At 35.7% G+C, this 18,988-nt stretch overlaps 1 protein-coding gene across 1 annotated transcript in view; it reads right to left on the minus strand.

Moving 5' to 3' along the window:
* ADGRB3 (adhesion G protein-coupled receptor B3) overlaps positions 1–18,988 on the minus strand; it is a 923,209-nt gene that overhangs the window by 380,878 nt on the left and 523,343 nt on the right. The window contains exon 14 of the mRNA XM_060189990.1: positions 5,000–5,102. Coding sequence (XP_060045973.1) covers positions 5,000–5,102 — 103 coding nt within the window. The remainder of the gene's footprint in view (positions 1–4,999; positions 5,103–18,988) is intronic.

Consider the following 18,988-nt stretch of genomic DNA (forward strand, 5'->3'; position numbering starts at 1 on the left):
CAAGAGCTTCAGAAATCTAAAGTCACAGTGTTAGGAGGAATATATATCTTTCTATGTATATGGAGATGAATACATGTACATGAACATTTAAGTTTCAGCAGAATTCAGCAACTTGTAGTTGTAGGACTGGATCCACAGTTCTACCTTGGTGGCAACAAGGAATGTGTGTTAAACTTTTACAAGTTTCTTACATTCCTTAGTTTATGGCCTTCTTCCTTCAACTAAAAGCTCAGCCATAGCAAACTGAGCACCTTTTACATTGCATCTCAAATGCAATCAATTCATCTTTTTCACAATACTTGGAAAAGGTTCTTTACTTATTTTTAAATTATGACCAGAGTTATGACTGCGACTCAGTAATGGCCTTATAAATCCAATACTTTGTATGGCTTTTTTTTTTTTTATAAAAACAGAGAGAAATTAAGAAGGGTGAGATAGTCCTGAAGAGAGAAAGAGAAACACCTTGCTTGTGAAGTGCCCTCCTGTAGATGGGGACTGGGAACTTAAACTCAGGTCCTTGTGCAAGGTAATGTATGTGCTCTTGAAAATGTGTCACCATGGGCAGCAGATTCTTCACTTGTAATGGTGGTTGTGCTTAAGTTAGACCAATTCAGATAATCAGGATAATTTCCCCCACCTCAATGTTCTTACCTTTAATCATATCTACACAGTCCCTTTTGACATGTACTGCAATGTATTCATGGATTCTGGGATTAAGATATGGCTATTTTGAGGTCGTGTTATTCTGTTCACCATATGGGGCTGAAAAACTAGAAAATGAAGGGTCAAATATGGCCTGCCATCTGCTTTTGTAAATAGATTCTTTTAGAAATCGAAACAAGCTCAACTCCATTTGTTTATATATTAGCTATAACTGATTTCACAGTGTAATAGCAGAGTCCAACTTATATGGCTCATATGCCTAAAATATTTACTATCTGATTCAGCTGGAAATATTTTGTGATCACTGCTCTGATAATAGCATGGCATAGTATTCTAAACATTTTTGAATGATATCAATTATGTCTTATGAATAAAAATGAACTGAATTTGAACTGCAAGAGGGATAAATTCTTAGTCAAGTGGGGAAATTGAAGATATAGCCACCAACTCAGAGAGAACAATTTCTGTCTCAAACTCAGCAGTTGGCAGAGCCATTAATCTACTTGTCTAGTTATCATTTCAAAGTTCCCCCATAAAATAACCAAGAAATTTAAGCAGGCAAAACATTTGAAGTCTCTTCCAAATGAACAAAAGCTATAGTAGAAAAATAACTTCAAAAGTAAAGGGATATAAACATCTTATTTGCAGAAACATACTCAGTCTTTAAGCTAAATTTACACCTTCTTAAGGGTTGCCAAGTGATATTTAGTCTCTTATATCTTATAAGCTTTTCGTATCATGAAAATAACCACTGATGAATGCTGGGATTTCTTTACACTGTTTCTTATGCTTACTTAGTGGTAACAAACATTCATTATAGCCATATTGTGTTTCCCACTATGATTTGTAAAGGCCATGCCTCATGATTAATTCTGTTTATACACTTAACATTAACTCCTTTATTTATTAGCTTGATTTTGTTAAGAGTGCCAGAATATATGACAAAAAAAAATCTCACGAATGCACATATCTTATGAGCACATAATCAATTTGTCAATTACATTTCTTTTTTTAATGTTTTTTTATTTTTCCCCTTTTGTTGCCTTTGTTGTTTATCCTCATTGTTGTAGTTATTATTGTTATTGCTGCTGTTGTTATTGGATAGGACAGAGAGAAATGGAGAGAGGAGGGGATGACAGAAAGGGGGAGAGAAAGACACCTGAAGACCTGCTTCACAGCCTGTGAAGCGAACCCCCTGTAGGTGGGGAGCCAGGGGCTTGAACCTTTACGCCAGCCCTTGCGCTTCATGCCATTTGTGCTTAACCCGCTGCACTACCACCCCAGCTCCCTACATTTATATTTCTACAATGCAACAATTACATTTGTTAGAACTTTCTCAACTCTGAAATATAGCAGTATTACCGTGCCTAGAACAGAGTTGTTTAGATGAAGAAATAAAAAATAAACAGCAAAACAAGACTAGACTGCAGACTAGCATAATTCAATTTATTTTCATAAGTTGTACTGAATGAAGACATTTTATTTGAAAAACCAGTGAAATTCCAGGTTTGCAAAACTGGTCTCAATAAACATTTTCAATAAATTATTAGATTTTCTTATACATTTTAGAGACTAGCCATATAGATAAATGCAAATATTTAAACAAATATGAAGTAAAATGGAAAACAAGATTTTATTTTTGAGTAAAATAAAGTAAAATTTTTTTCTTTTAAACCTTTTTTTTTTTTTTGCCACCAGGGTTATCACTGGAGTTCACTGTCTTCATTTTCATGCCACTGTTTGCAGAGAACAATCTTTCTTTCTTTTTTATTATCATTTTATTTTGTATAATCTGACAGAGGAAGAGAGAAACCAAGAAGAGAGACAGAGACAGAGAAAGAGAGAGAGAGAAAGAGAAAGAGACAGAGTGAGTTTGAGTTTATGTGCATGTGTCTCTGTGTGACAAAATATAGAGTACTGTTCCATCATATATTATGCTTTATATCTTTCATAAACTGTGGGTAGAACAGTCATTTTGATTATGTTAAATCTTCAAATCCATAAACATGGGATATCTTTCAATTTCTTTGCGTCTTTTTCCTATTTCCTTAAAATAGGCTTTCAGTATACAAGTCTTTCATTTTTTTTGTTAAGTTTATGCCTAGATTATTTGTTTTTGCTCCCATTATAGATGAACTTGATTTCTGAATTTCTTCTTCTGATTTTGTGTTTACATAAATAAATGACACTTATTTTTTATATTAATTATTTAAACTGTCATCTTATTATATTGTGTAATAAAATAATAAAACATAAAGAAAGAATATATGCTATATACATTGTTAATAAAAATACTTAACGATTTAAAGAAAAAAAGAATAGGAAAGCTTTCAAGGGAGGAGATTGGATATGGAGTTCTGGTGGTGAGAATTGTGTGGAATTACACCCCTCTTATCCTATGGTCTTGTCAATATTTCCACTTTATATAAAATAAATAAGTAAAATAATTTCTAGAAATATTCTTCAGGATTCTTTAGTATTCTCTATGTATACTATTCTATCCTATAACAAAGAGTAACAGTTTGAATTCTATTCCAATCTATACCCATTTACTTCCTTTCTCTTGCCTATTTGCTATAGTTAGTACTTCTAACACTGTTTTAATTACTAAAGAAGATAATGGACAGTCCTGTCTAGTACCATCCACAAAGATCTTTGCATACCTATGTTCTTAGCAGCACATTTTTTAAAATTCTTTTTAAAATATTTATTTATTTATTTATTATTGGCTAGAGACAGGGAGTAATTGAGAGGAGATAGGGAGAGAGAGAAGTAGAGAGACAGAGACACCTGCAATCCTACTTCACCTGAAGCTTATGAAGCTTCCCCCCTGCAGGTAGGAACCAGGGGCTTGAACCCTGGTCCTTATGCACTATAATGTGTACGCTCACCCAGGTGCTCCACCACCTGGCCCCTGCAGCACTATTTGTAATAGCACAAACTTGGAAGAAAGCAAGGTTTCTAATAACAGATGAGTGGCTAAGAAAATTATGGTATATGTATACACAATGGGATACTACTCAGATATTAAGAATGATCAAGTCACCTTCTTCATTTTGAATGGAGATTGAAAAATCATACTAAGTAAAATGATTAAAAAAATAATGCTGGATATGCAATTGCCTCATCTGTAAGTGGTATAGGAAGGAGAAATACAAAGTAAAACTTGGACTGGTTTTGATGTATTGCATCAAAGCAAAGGGGGAAGAAGACAATAAGGGGTTTGGGAAAATCACAGACTTGTGTTCTTCTGTACCTGAATGTGAAGGTCATCTTCATGGTAACTTTGCAAGGAATAAAAAATGTACATGCAACATATGAGATCAGTTTAATATAGAAAGTATAAAAGTAAAATCCTTAATAGAACACACATTTCTATCCCCTAATAATTAATGACTTATGTGTCAAAGAGCATATGTAAATGATAAGCAGATCTTTCAAATTTCTTTTCTTTTGGTTAAATTTGTATTTATTTTCCCTTTTGTTGCCCTTTTTTATAGTTGTAGTTATTATTGTTGTTGTTGATGTTGTCATTGTTAGATAGGACAGAGAGAAATGGAGAAGGAGGGGATGACAGAGAGAGGGAGAGAAAGATAGACACCTGTAGACCTGCTTCACTGTGAAGCGACTCCTCTGCAGGTGGGGAACCGGGGGCTTGAACCAGGATCCTTACGCCAGTCCTTGAGCTTTGCGCCACCTGTGCTTAACCTGCTGTCCTACCGCCCAACTCCCATCAAATTTCTATGTAACAACTGGATAAGATACAAATAATTTCAGATGACATTAAGAGGATTTAAGAAAGGGTTCTTGACATTCTGAGATGGGCAGTTTAAGTTTAAATTCCTAGAAACATACTTGTAAGAAACCATCTCTAGTACTCACTTTAGAATTTTCAGATGGCATCTTAGCCACCCTCCTACCATAGAGTTCATCATCCATCTTTGTATTAAGTTTACAACTTCTATTATTGCACTCATCTTAAAACCATTTTTTTTTTGCATCATGGGTTTTCCCCACCACTTAAGGAGACAAGTTTTTACTCACCTTATTTCCACCTATCGCTTAGCATAAAGTGTAATAAAGATGCTTATCACCATTATACTTATTAACTACCCTCTGATATTTTAACAGTTTTATCATGAACAATAGCATAGGAATAACATAACAATGGTCTTATCATTTCTATTTAGTACACACATTCATAACAGATTAATTCATTTGCAGCTCTGAAAATCCTAGGCAATATATTGTAATATCATAAATCATTTGAGTGATCATTTTCCTTTTTGATAAATTAATTCTATAAGTGACTCAATGTCAAGTGGATAATACTTACATTAGCTAAATGAGCTAGTTCTATTTCCAGGAATGAATCAGTTGTTTTAGGTTCAGGCCTTATTGTAACCACGATGATTTTGGAATTAACGACAGTATAATTTCTGAAATTGAAGAATCATGATTAAAAGAGAAATAAGTGATGGCAGTTACAAATTTCTACTGCTTAATGCATATTGAGATATCATGTTAGATAAATATTTTGTTCCTCCAAATCATAAATAAATCTTACATGAGCAAAACTAGAAGCATTAGGTAAATAGGGTTTAAAACATTGTCTTCTTGAACCCTAAGACAGCAGGAACCTCACATTTCCACTATAGAGCCTAAACTTCCCCCAGTCCTGGGACCCTAGGGTAGGGCCCACTTTCCCATATGCTTATCCCAATTCTTATCAAATAATATTGCATCTGCTGATCACAATCCAATCAACACAACGAGTGCCACCCCAGCATGCTTCACTTCAGACAGTGTCCAGAGACTTCAGGTGTAGAATGACAACCCTTCAGCTTCATCACTCGGGTGAGACCTTTCCTTTCATAGTATTCTCTAACTCCATCCCAGGTGGTTCACTTCCTAACAAAGTCCCAAAACCTAGATATACACCAGGTTCCAGGAGATAGAACATATGTCCACACATATACATAAACCAGGGCAAATATATACCTGAAAGCAGTAGTACACTAGAGTTTGCAGTGAGTACCCCCAACACTTTATCTCTACTATTCCATCCTTTGGGTCCATGATTCTTCAACAATTTATTTGGCTTTGTATGTTAACTCTCTTTTCAGCCATCAGGTTCCAGATGCCATCAGGATGCCGGCCAGGCTTCCCTGGACTGAAGACCCCACCAATGAGTCCTGGAGCTCCGCTTCCCCAGAGACCCACCCTACTAGGGAAAGAAAGAGGCAGACTGGGAGAATGGACCAACCAGTCAACGCCCATGTTCAGTGGGGAAGCAATTACAGAAGCCAGACCTTCCACCTTCTGCAACCCACAATGACCCTGGGTCAATGATCCCAGAAGGATAGAGAATGGGAAAGCTAGTGGGGAGCGGACAGGATATAGAGATTGGGTGGTGGGAATTGTGTGGAGTTGTATCCCCCCATCCTATGATTCTGTTAATGTCTCCTTTCTTAAATAAAATTAAAAAAAGACCAAAGCACTAACCATAGACAGGTACAGTTTATTTTTGCTATAAACAAACTCTATTTAGATCTGGAAAATTTGGTGGAAAAGAGAATTATTACTGAATTTTACCATTTTAGATTTTGAAATGATGAAAAATCAAGCTGACAAGCTTTCAATTACTTAAATGGGTTTCACTTACAAGAAAGATAAACTGTAAATGCAAACCTTGAGGCAATTTCTAAATGCATATAACCCATTTATTTCCAAGATGGACCTAACAGTTTTATTCTTCAAGAAAGCAAGCACTCTTCTTGAAAAGTGTTGTCTAGATGTTTATAGACTATTTTAATATTCATAAGATGAATTATTTGAAAGGATTTTAAGCATGAAAACAAGAAAAATTAAATATAAATAAATGTTGCTAATTAATTGACAATCACTCATCTCAACACAGATACTTCAAAGGACACTTCTTTTGCTCAATACAGTCAATATAAAGAACATATTTGCAATGTGAAATATCTTACTGTTCACTCACAAGTAAATTTTAAGTATTAAAAAACTATAAAAATACCAATATATGTGAAAATACATCCCTAAAGTCTTATAACACTACTAAACACACTTAAATCATGAATAAATAACAAAATTAGAAGCACCCATAAGCTAAACATATAAAAATGAACCCCCATTTTTGTACATATGCAATTTAGTGCAAAATATATGAACCATTATTCCCTCAATAGTTACTTTAAGGCAGTATGAACATATCCTGTCTATTCTTGTTTCCAGGCAAAGACACCTTGCATTATAAATATGCTTTTTCTTACATTTCATTTAAGAATTACAAAGCATATAATCTTTCCTGTTTGACTTAATTCATTTAACATATGCTTTTGAGAAGGGTTGAGGAGATAATATAATGGTTATGCAAAGAGACTTTCATACTTGAGGCACCAAAAGTCCCAAGTTTAATCCCCAGCACCACTATAAGGCAGAGGTGAAAAGTGCCCTACAAAAAAAAATGTTTTTGATGTTCATCCATAACTGTGTAATTTTCTGTGGTACAACTATAACACATTGGTGATGTATTCTTTAAGTAATCTTTGGGTTGCTTCTTATTTTTAGCCTTTAATAATAATAGTTATTCATATTAGATGATTATGAATAATTACACCTTTCCAGCATGAATATACATGTTCATGTATTTTGATTAAATACTTAGTAAAAGGCATGAAAGTAATCTCTTAAAAACCAATGTCCTCTTGTAAAGTCATTCTTCCCTTATCTACGAATAAAGTGATCAAGGAGACAAATGATAGATGGAATTAACAAAGCTGCAAGGAGATACAAGGATGATTATTTATATTAGCTGACTTGACAGGACTCCCAGAGAGTGACAAGTTACATATGACTTGGCCTTGGGGAGAGTTTCTTTTGTCATCACTGAAATATTATAGAGGTTTCCTCAGAGAACAGGTCTGTACACACAGACACAAGTACCATCTTTATATTAGCATAAATGAACTTGAGTTCTAGTTTGGTTACAAGAAGCAAAAACATATACACATTACCTACATTTTATCTGCCTTTTTGTCCCCTTTGTTTTAATCCCATTTCTCTTCTATATATGAAGCCCAACGCTAATTAAACCAATGGCTAAATTTGATTAATAAATTTTAATAAGGATACACATGTCTTCATTATTGATATTCTAAAGTTTCACAAATGGGAAATTTATTGGAAATTACAGACATAGGTATTCCAAGCAGAAATTTGTAATTTTGTTACAGTATTTATGAAGTTGTCTATATTTGGACACACAGAGATTTTCATCATAGGTGACTTGGTTGTAGAGAACAAAGTTGCGAAGATGAGCAGTTCTATGTAGATATGTTTTCTGTGTCAGTTACTCAACTTGCTACTCAACAGCTACTCAACTGGCCTGACAGTGAAAGATAGAGTTAGCCTTATGGTTTTTGTTAAGTGTGTGTGTGTGTGTTATATTGAATATATATAGTACCACATTTTGATAATGCTGGGAAAAGATATGTATTAATGTATTTACGTAGGTGGATTTTTTTATCACATTTACATGAATATACCCACAGTTGACATAACTAGTATGTTTCTATCACTAACACAACATCAATGAATGGCATCTATATAATTTTTTTCACATGATTATAAATTCAATAAAGGCAAGATTCTTAATTACCATTTATATGTTTACATTTTTTAAAATTTTATTTATTTATTTATTCCTTTTGTTGCCCTTGTTTTTTTGTTGTTGTAGTTATTATTGATGTCATTGTTGTTGGATAGGACAGAGAGAAATGGAGAGAGGAGGGGAAGACAGAGAGAGAGGGGGAGAGAAAGACAGACACCTGCAGACCTGCTTCACCGCCTGTGAAGTGACTCCCCTGCAGGTGGGGAGCCGCGGGCTCGAACCGGGATCCTTCAGCTGGTCCTTGTGCTTAGCGCCACCTGCGCTTAACCTGCTGCGCTACCGCCCGACTCCCTGTTTACATTTTTTAAATTTTATTTATTTACTTTCCCTTTTGTTGCCCTTATTTTTATTGTTGTTGTTGTTATTGATGTCGTCATTGTTAGATAGGACAGAGAGAAATGGAGAGAGGAGGGGAAGACAGAGAAGGGGAGAGAAAGATAGACACCTGCAGACTTGCTTCACCGCCTGTGAAGCAACTCCCCTGCAGGTGGGGAGCTGGGGGCTGGAAACGGGATCCTTACACTGGTCCTTGCACTTCGTATATGTTTACATTTTATCCTTTTGTTTTTTTCTTTCTTGCCAAAAGAGTTATTGCTCAGGCTAGGTGTCTGCAAGGTGCCACTGTTCTCCCAGTAGTCTTTTGTTCTTTTTTTCTCTTTTCTTTCTTTCATTTTTTTTTTTATTCATTTGTCTCTTTTAATTTTTTTCCTTTTTTATTTCTTTACTGTGGGTTTAATGTCTTACAGTTGAGAGTAAATACAATAGTTTGTACATGAATAACATTTCTCATTTTTCCACACAATACAAGCCCCCACTAGGTCCTCTTCCATCCTGTTTCAGGACCTGGACTCTCCCTCACAGCCCAGTCTTTTAGTTTGGTACAGTACACCAACTCCAGTCCAAATTCTGCTTAGTGCTAAATTTTTACTTTTAAAATGTTCAATAGTTCTTGTTTATCTATCTCTTCATTTAGCTTACTAATTTTTTTATTGATTTTCTGCCTGGTTGACCTGTTAAGTTGAGAGAGTGGGGTGTTTTAAGTCCCCTACTATTACTGTGTTGCTATTAATATATGGTTGTAGCCCTTTCAGTAGATGTTTGATGTATTTAGATGGCCTCTCCTTAGGAGCATAGATGTCGATAATCATTAAGTCCTCTTGACTGATTGATCCTCTGAGCAGTAAGTAATGTCTATCCCTATCTTTTAAATTTTATTTATTTTAAGGTCTATCATGTCAGGTATGTGCACAGCAGAGCTATTCCTGCTCCCCTCCCTTTTTAGTGGTCTATTGGCTTGCATGGTAGTTTTCTTCCTTTCACTGTGTTTGTCTTAGATGAGTTAGGTGTATTCCAGCAGACAACATATGGTTGTGTTGTGTTTTCTGATTCATCTTCCTACTCTGTGCCTTTTAATAGGTAAATTCAGGCCACTGACATTTATTGATATTATAGAATGAATATATTTTGATGCCATTATTCTAAAATTTCAGAGTGTTCTGATATATGACATGTTTATGATTTGATTGTTTATAGGAGACCTTTCAGAATTGCTTTCAGGGCAGACTTGGTGATAGTTGATTCTTTCAACTATTGCTTGTCTGAGGTTTTTATGCCTCTATCTAGTCTGAATGAAAGTCTAGCAGGATACAGTAGTCTTGGTTGAAAGCCTTTGTCATTGAGCACTCGACATGCCATTCTCTTCTGGCCTGTGGTGTCTGTGTGGAGATATCTGTTGCTAATCTTAAGGGTTTTCTCTGTAGTTGACTTTTGTTTTTCTCTTGCAGCCTTCAGGATCATTTCTTTATCTTTATTCCTTTCCAGTCTAAATATGATATATCTTGATGTCCTTAAATCTGAGTTAATTCTGTTTGGGACCCTCTGGGCTTCTTAAACCTTTATATCTTTTATGTTATCTAGACAAGGGGAGTTCTCAACTATTATGTCCAGTAGAATTCTTTCTTCCCCTCCATCTCTTTCTTCCTTTGCAAGTCAATAATGCATATATTACCTCTTTTGACATCATCCCATATGTCTCTATTGTTGTTTTCAATCTTTTAATCTCTTTTTGAGATCTCTTGCTTCGTTCTTAGCTTTTTCTAATTCATCCTAGACCTGGATAATATTGTTTTCTGCCTCACTCATTCTATTCTCTCTCCCCTCTGTTGTTTTCTGTAACTCAGCTATTTTGTTACCCTGTTTGATACTGTATTAGTTTGCTCAGGTAGTTGTGCTGTTAATTCAGCTATTTCAGCTTTCAGCTCTCCAACTACCTCAAGATAGTGTTTTCTTTCAGACTCTCATTTGTTGTTTCTGCATTTCTGATGACAATTCTTTCAAACTCTTTCCTCACTCCTGTGATTAATTTTTCAGTTAGTATTTGGATATTGATCTCATTCTTCTGTGCTTCTACCTTTGGGGGATTTTAGCTGGACTTTTGTCCTCATTCAATTCTCCAATGTTTCTTTTTGGTTTAACCATTAGTATAGTGTGTTATGAGGTTCTTTTATCAGTACTTTTCAGTTCACTGATCACTCTTGCCTGTATTGCCTTGTGTCTTAGTAAGGTATGTAAAGAATTCACAGTTGTGGAAATTAACAGTTGTTTCAATGTTATCTCAATCCCAGAGTTGAAGAACAGTAGCTGTTAAAGCCTCTTTTGTTCTTTTTCATCCCTGTAGGCTGTGGTAGCCTGAGGGATTTTTTTCCCCTATAAGTAGGTTTTTTTAGCTTAATCACTCACTCCTGACCAAGAGGTAAAGCAGGGTGAGGCAGAGATAGCACAATGGTTATGCAAAGTTGTCTCACATTTGTTAGAGGGTGAGAAGAAGAGAGAAATAAAGAGGGAAAGAGAAAAAAAGGAGAGACATGTGCAGCACTGCTCCACCACTTATGAAGATTCCCTCATACAGGTGGAAACTGGGAGTTTGAACCTGGGTCCTCACTCATGGTAACGTGCCCTTTACTGGGTGAGTCACAATCTGGCCCCTATAATTTTATTTTCATTGTGCTAAGCACATTTTAGTGCTCAACACATATATGAGTACCTTACTAAATAAATTCATACTGGACAAAAAGTCAAACATTTGATTGAATTGACTTTAAATAAATTATCAGGGCAAGATAGTGATGTACCAGCAGAGTGCACGCACACACACATTGCCACATAGGAGAATCAGAGTTCAAAACACCAGTCAATTACAGGTGTGGAAGATTCCTGAACTGTGAAGCAGTGCTATAGGTCTCTCTCTCTCTCTCTCTTTCTCTCTTTTTCTCTCTGTCTCTACTAGAAAAGAAAGAAAATGACCACCAGGAGTGGTGGAGTTGTACTGCAGGCACTGTAACTAAGTTATGACACTGATGACAAATAAATTATTTAAATAAAATGCCAGTATTACGTTACTAAAATACTTCGTAAAGGAAAAATAAGCAATCATTCTCTTTTTTTAAGTGTATAGCATACAAAATTACCTTTAATATATTCCATCAACTTATTCTAATTTGCATAAGTGAAGAACTGGCTCCTTTTATGTTAGCTCAAGCTTTGTGATCAACTAATGCTTCTTGGCTGGGTACATATTTGTATTTACTGCTAAGAAAGTACACCTTAGAACCAAAGGGATTAAATGACTAAAGTAAGAAAGTTCTTTCCTGTCTTTGAGATATATGGTAGTCAATATCTAAATATATATATATATATGTGTATATATATATATATATATATATATATTAAGTCATTCAAAGGATATTGAAGTCATTCCCCAATTTTCCTAAGTCTTAAAGTGTTTAGGGTACTTGAACCATACACTAAAGAGAGTAAAAAATTACTATAAAATGTGATGTAAATGTTTGAGACTTAGTTTAGATATAAAGATATACACAGATAGAAAATATAAGATCCAAAAGAATACCATGCAAATGATTACCTGAAGAGAGCAATGGTGACTGTACTTTACATCAGACAAAAACAGACATCAAGTTCAAGACAGTAATAAGAGGCAAAAAGGGACTTTTTATAGTACATAAGGATCAAATCACCAGGAAGCTATAACAATTATAAACATAGATGTAAGATGCTCATGTTAAGTGAGATAAGCTATAAAGAGAAGGATGAGTATTGTATATTTTCATTTACATATGGAACTTAAGAAAGAAAGGAAAACTCAAGGTAAAACTTAGACTCATTTGGCATATTTCATGAAAGCAATGAATTTTAGGGGAGAAGGGGATAGGGAGGAGGTGAAGGGGCACTGGGTCCTGGTGCACTGTGGTAGAAAATGACCTATATTGGAAGTGAGAGTATTTTTCAGGCACCTACCATGGGGAGATGAGAAATTATACTCATTTGCCAACAGCTATACTGTAAACCATTATTTTCCCAATAAAATGATTTGGAAAAAAAAAAAGAAGAAGGCTTGGACTTTGACCCCAATTTCAATAACAAGACAGCATCAATGATAACATAAAGATCGATAACATCCTTACAAAAAATAAATAAACTGACCCTGGATTCATAGCCCCAGAAGGTTAAAGAATAGGAAAGCTATCAGGGAAGGGGATGGGATATGGAGCTCTGTTGGTGGGAACTATACACCTCTTATCCTATGGTCTTGTCAGTGTTTCCATTTTATAAATAAATAAATAAATAATAAAAATAAAAATAAGCATATATGTCCTTAATTGCAGAACATTCAAATACACGACAAATTGACAGAACAGTGTGAAGAAATAGACTCAATCAATGTGGGATGCTTTAATGGAACATTTCAAGCTAATAATAGATAGATGAACCTGATAGCAGATTAATAAAGAAACTGACAACTTAGATAATATTGCAGACCAATTGCATCTAACATATCTATAGAATATTCCATTTGTAGCAATAGAAATATGCTTTTTTAAAATACCTAAAGTCCCTTCTCTGAGATAGATCTTAAGAGTCAAAATGTCTAAACATCTTTATCTTTCTGACTTAGCTCACTTAACATAATTCCTTCTAGCTCTGTCCAAGATGGGTCAGAGAAGGTGGGTTCATTGTTCTTGATAGCTGCATAGTATTCCATTGTGTATATATACCACAGCTTTCTCAGCCACTCATCTGTTGTTGGGCACCTGGGTTGCTTCCAGGTTTTAGCTATTATGAATTTTGCTGCTATGAACATAGGAGTAAACACCTCTTTTTGGTTGGGTGTTATGGAGTGAGACCTTGGGGTATAACCCCAGGAGAGGAATTACTGGATCATATGGAAGGTCCATATCTAGCCTTCTGGGAGTTTTCCAGACTGCTCTCCACAGAGGCTGTAACAATTTACATTCCCACCAGCAATGTAAAAGGGTTCCTCTGTCCCCACAACCTCTCCAGCATTTGTTGCTTCTGTCCTTTTTGATGTATGCCATTCTTACAGGAATGAGTTGGTATCTTAGTGTTGTCTTAATTTGCATTTCTCTGACAATCAAGTGACCTAGAGCAGTTTTTCATATGTTTATTAGCCTTTTGGATCTCCTCTGAGGTGAATTATGTTAAGTGAGCTAAGTCAGAAAGATAAATATGAGTATGGATGATCCCACTCATCAACAGAAGTTGAGGAAGAAGATCTGAAAGGGAAACTAAAAGCAGGACCTGACCAAATTGTAAGTAGGGCATCAAAGTAAAAACCCTGTGGTGAGGGGTAGACATGCAGCTTCCTGGGACTTTGGGGGGTGGGAGTGGGTGGGAAGGATGGGTCACAGTCTTTTGGTGGTGGGAATGGTGTTTATGTACACTCCTAGTAAAATGTAGTCATATAAATCACTAGTTAATACGAGAGGGGGAAAATTAATTGTATGTCTCGAAGTTTTTCAAAACACAAACTGAATCTTTTCAATATATAGGCTGTGTATTTGATAGGCGGACTCTCTCAAAAGCCTAAAACAAGTAGATCAGAAGCAACCAATAGCACAGCTATATACAAGATACAGGGTACTGTACATCAAACCCTAACAAAAGGACTTTTCAAAGTTAACCCAATTACCAATTAATGTGATGATAACATTAACTATTGATTGTCTTTTGGAACCCTAAGACAGCATGAACCTCACATCTCCACTATAGAGCCTCTACTTCCCCCAGTCCTGGAATCTTTAGATAGGGCCCACTTTCCTGTATGCCTCTCCGAATTCATATCAAATAATATTGCATCTGCCGATCACAACCTAACCAACACAACGATGGCCACCTCAACATGCTTCACTTCAGACTGTGTCCAGAGACTTCACGTGTGGAATGACAACCCTTCAGCTTCATTACTCGGGTGAGACCTATCCTTTCATAGTATACTCTAATTCCATCTCAGGTGGTTCACTTTCTAACAAAGTCCCATAACCTAGATATACACCAGTTTCTGTGAGAGAGAGCATATGTTCACACGTATCCGTAAACTACTGCAAAATATATACCTGAAAGCAGAAGTACACTAGAGTTTGCAGTGAGTACCCCCCTAACACTTCCTCTCCACTATTCCAAGCTTTGGGTCCATGATTGCTCAACAATTTGTTTGGCTTCATATGTTAACTCTCTTTTCAGTCACCAGGTTCCAGATGTCATCAGGATGCCGGCCAGGCTTCCCTGGATTGAGGACCCCACCAATGTGTCCTGGTGCTCTGCTTCCCCAGAGACCCATCCTACTAGGGAAAGAGAGAGGCAGACTGGGAGTATGGACTGACAGTCAATGCCCATGTTCGGCAGGGAAGCAATTGCAGAAGCCAGACCTTCTACCTTCTGCAACCCACAATGACCCTGGGTCCATGCTCCCAGAGGGATAGAGAATGGGAAAGCTATCAGGGGAGGGGGTGGGATATGGAGATTGGGTGGTGGGAATTGTGTGGAATTGTACCCCTCCTACCCTATGGTTTGTTAATTAATCCTTTCTTAAATAAAAAAAAAGTCTAAACAAATGAAAAAATACTGACATCCGTTTTTACTTTATTATCCCAGTGTAATGAATATAGAAATTAATAGCAAAAGAAAAACTGGAAAATTAACAAATTTGCGAAATTTGGACAGCCTATGCTTGGACAACTAACTAGTAAATAAATAAATAAATATTACAGGGAAATTGTGACATATCCTGAGACAAATGACAATTAAAATTTCTGTGAGGCCAGCAAAACATCTCAGAAAATTGGGTATGAGTGTGCTCATATTACTTACTCAAAACCCAGCTTCTAGTCTAGCTTCCACCACACTGGAAGGAGCTTTTGGGTTTTTGATGTCTTTCCTTCTCTCTCTCTCTCTCTCTCTGTCTCTTCCTCTTCTCCTACCTCTCCATCTCTCTATCTGAAAATGTCAATTTGTAGTGATGAAGCCCTGGTAATAACAAACAAACATAAACCATTTTTGATGTATCAAAACATTATTAATTTCTCTGCCCCCAGCCTCCAGAACTTTGGTGGTGGATGCAGTGTGGAACTATACTGTGTAACCTTATAGTCTTGTAATCCACTATTAGTCACAAATAAAAAGTGACAAAGAAAAAAAAAAAACCAAACAAGTAAGTAAACAAAAACAGTGTTTTGACAGTTGTCAAATAAAACTGTTAAGTTTTTACTCCATGAACTATAAAAAGAGTTAATTAAAACCAAAGTTAGATGAAGGATGAAAATATTAGTTTGTAATGCAAATAAATATAATAAAGAAAAAGAAAAACCAGCCACACTGAGTTGGCTGATAAGTTAGTTTTAAATAAATACAACAAAGTTAACAAATACTTAGCTAGATTACTAACAAAAACAAAGGGGGGATTCAATAAACTAATAGAACTGACATCAGAAAAATAGGAAGGATAAGAGAATACGATGAACAGTGACATGCCAGCAAATTAGGAACTTAAAGGAGATGGATTAATTCCTAGAACTATACTAACTACTGAGATTGTCATGAAGGAATAAAAAAAATCTAAATGAACTTACAGTTATTAAAGACTATATACAATAACTCACTTTCAATGCTAAAAAAACAGAAGTGCACTATATAAGATGAGGGACATGTAAAGAATGCCATTTATTGTCTTATTCAACATACTACTAAAACTATTAACCAAAACAATTAGGTAAGCTATGGAAATTAGGAAAAAAAAAGCAATTAGAAAAGAAGAAAGAAAAGTATCCCAATTGTCAGGAAAATGGATTTACATGCAGAAATATCTAAAAATTGTAGAAAAAAACTACTAGAAAATATAGTAATATATATATATATATATATATATATATATATATATATATATATATAATGAAAAACAGTATAGCTATTCCTCAAAAAATACTTGAGGGAGATCTATTCTTCAGTTTCATAGCCTTGAAAAAACTGAAATTCCAAGTGAAGCTAGAAGATGAATATATCTAGAACTTCAAAAACTACAGTAGGCTTTAAGAGAACAGGCGTTCACAAAATGTTTCAAGAATTTTTTTTAATTTGGCAGTTCAATAAGTTACTTTTTCCAGAAAAAGGTTAAGATAATGATAAAGTTTATGAAATTGTAGCATCCAGACTAAGCAAAGAAAATGCAATGGCTCCATTTCTGTAACACAAACTCTGAATATACTGATAAAACCTATAGTTCTAAAGGCAATTCCACAGAATCCCATCGCCATGAACAGAACTATTATAACTCTTTTTTTCTTTTTTTTTTTTGCCTCCAGGGTTATTGCTGGGACTCAGTGCCTGCACCATGAATCCACTGCTCCTGGAGGCCTCCCCCCCCCTTTTGTTGCCCTTGTTGTTGTAGCCTTGTTGTGGTTATTATTGTTGCTGTTGCTTGTTGTTGGATAGGACAAAGAGAAATCGAGAGAGGAGGAGAAGACAGAAAGGGGGAGAGAAAGATAGACACATGCATACCTGCTTCACTGCCTGCGAAGTGACTCCCCTGCAGGTGGGGAGCTGGGGGCTTGAACCAGGATCCTTACACTGGTCCTTGTGCTTTGCACCACATGTGCTTAACCTGCTGCGCTACTGCCCAAGCCCCTATTATAACTCTTAAGGACAGGCTGAGTCCTACAAAAGAATACTGGTACAGGTAGCAAGAATGGCAAAGGAGTTGATTCAATTCCACAGCTCTATGTATTAATAAGTAAGATTTGAAGCGATTTCTACTTTGAAAAGCTAAGGAACACTGAATTGACCTGTCAGAAGAATAAGGGGAAAAGCAACCTTCTGTCATAGAGGATTGTGGTCACTGTCAAAGCCACAGATAAAAGTTTTGTGATTCCCAATAAAGGGGACCCAGTAGAGTAACAAGAAAACTATTAACAGTCTGGGCCAGGAGAACAACATCAAAGGCCTTTACTTCAAATCATGTCCATAATTGTAAAATACTCCCTTTGTTATACTTAGAGGATTCCTATTTCCCCCCACGCAGCAAAAGTTATCTCTCCTTACTTGACAAAAATTTCAATCTTTTCCTAATAAGCTTGAGTCAGGCACTTTTGTGTAGCAGAGCAGCACTGACACCTTGCTGGTTCATTTAGAGAATAACTAATAATTTAAATGAAGTGTAAAAAGACATCAGTAGTTTAATGAAAACTACAGAATATTTAAATTACTATAGTCTCTTCCTAGTTTTAGAATTGTGTATATATAGATACAAAGTTGAGAGTTTTCAAGTTATTTTAACTAAATCTCCAGACTCTCAATTTAGTAAAGACAAGGTAATATAGGTGATTTAATATATTCTAGGAATTGGAGGCTCCATAAAAATCATTAAGCTAAATATATTTGCTATTAGAACTATAGGTCTCTGCTGGCTGCTAAAAGTACAGTTGGACTTAGAGCTTTGAGAAACAATTAGAATTTCAAGATAAGGTTTACTGAGGGATGTAAAGCCCCCCCACACACACCCACACACATACACACACACACGGAGAGACAGAGAGTTCAGACATTTAAGTTCATTTCAATAAATGTCATATTAAAGATTTTTTTGTACTGACTATATAATATTGCAATGTATTTTAGTATCTGTCAATGCTATGGCATAAACTAGACAAGACTTTAAAAATTTTTTTTTATTAATTTTATTTTTGAGAGAGATGCAGACACACACACACACACACACACACACACACACACACACACAGAAACACCAGAGCACTGCTCAGCTCAGGCTTATGGTGGTACAGGGGATTGAACCTTGGACTTAGGAGCCTCAGGCATGAGAATCTGTTTGCTGTCTATTATGTTTATTATGTGTATTATTATGTTTGCTGTCCATTATGCTGTCTATGCTGGCTCCCCCGTCCAATAAGACTTTTTGGAATACTTCAGTACTTGCTTCAAAGCTTCTGAAGTTTCTGCCCTGCAGGTGAGGAGCCAGTGCTCAAAACATAGTCTATGTACATGACGACCTAAGAGCTTAGCCAATGAAGGCATGAGTAAAAATTCATTGTAGTTGTGACAGTGTTTAACCAAACTTCAACGGTGTCTTCCAAAATTAGATGGGGTAAGAGAAATGGGCTATCAGAAGCTATAAAATCAATATCGAAACAGATGTGAATAATGCTTTCTATGAAATCTGGAAAGGTAGTTAAGACAGTAGACCCAATAAATTAATCTGGTACAATTACTATTTGTAATTGTTTCTCTTAAAGTCTGGGAGGAAAG

This window comes from Erinaceus europaeus, chromosome 4 (genome assembly GCF_950295315.1).
Source record: "Erinaceus europaeus chromosome 4, mEriEur2.1, whole genome shotgun sequence".
Classification (NCBI taxonomy): domain Eukaryota; kingdom Metazoa; phylum Chordata; class Mammalia; order Eulipotyphla; family Erinaceidae; genus Erinaceus; species Erinaceus europaeus.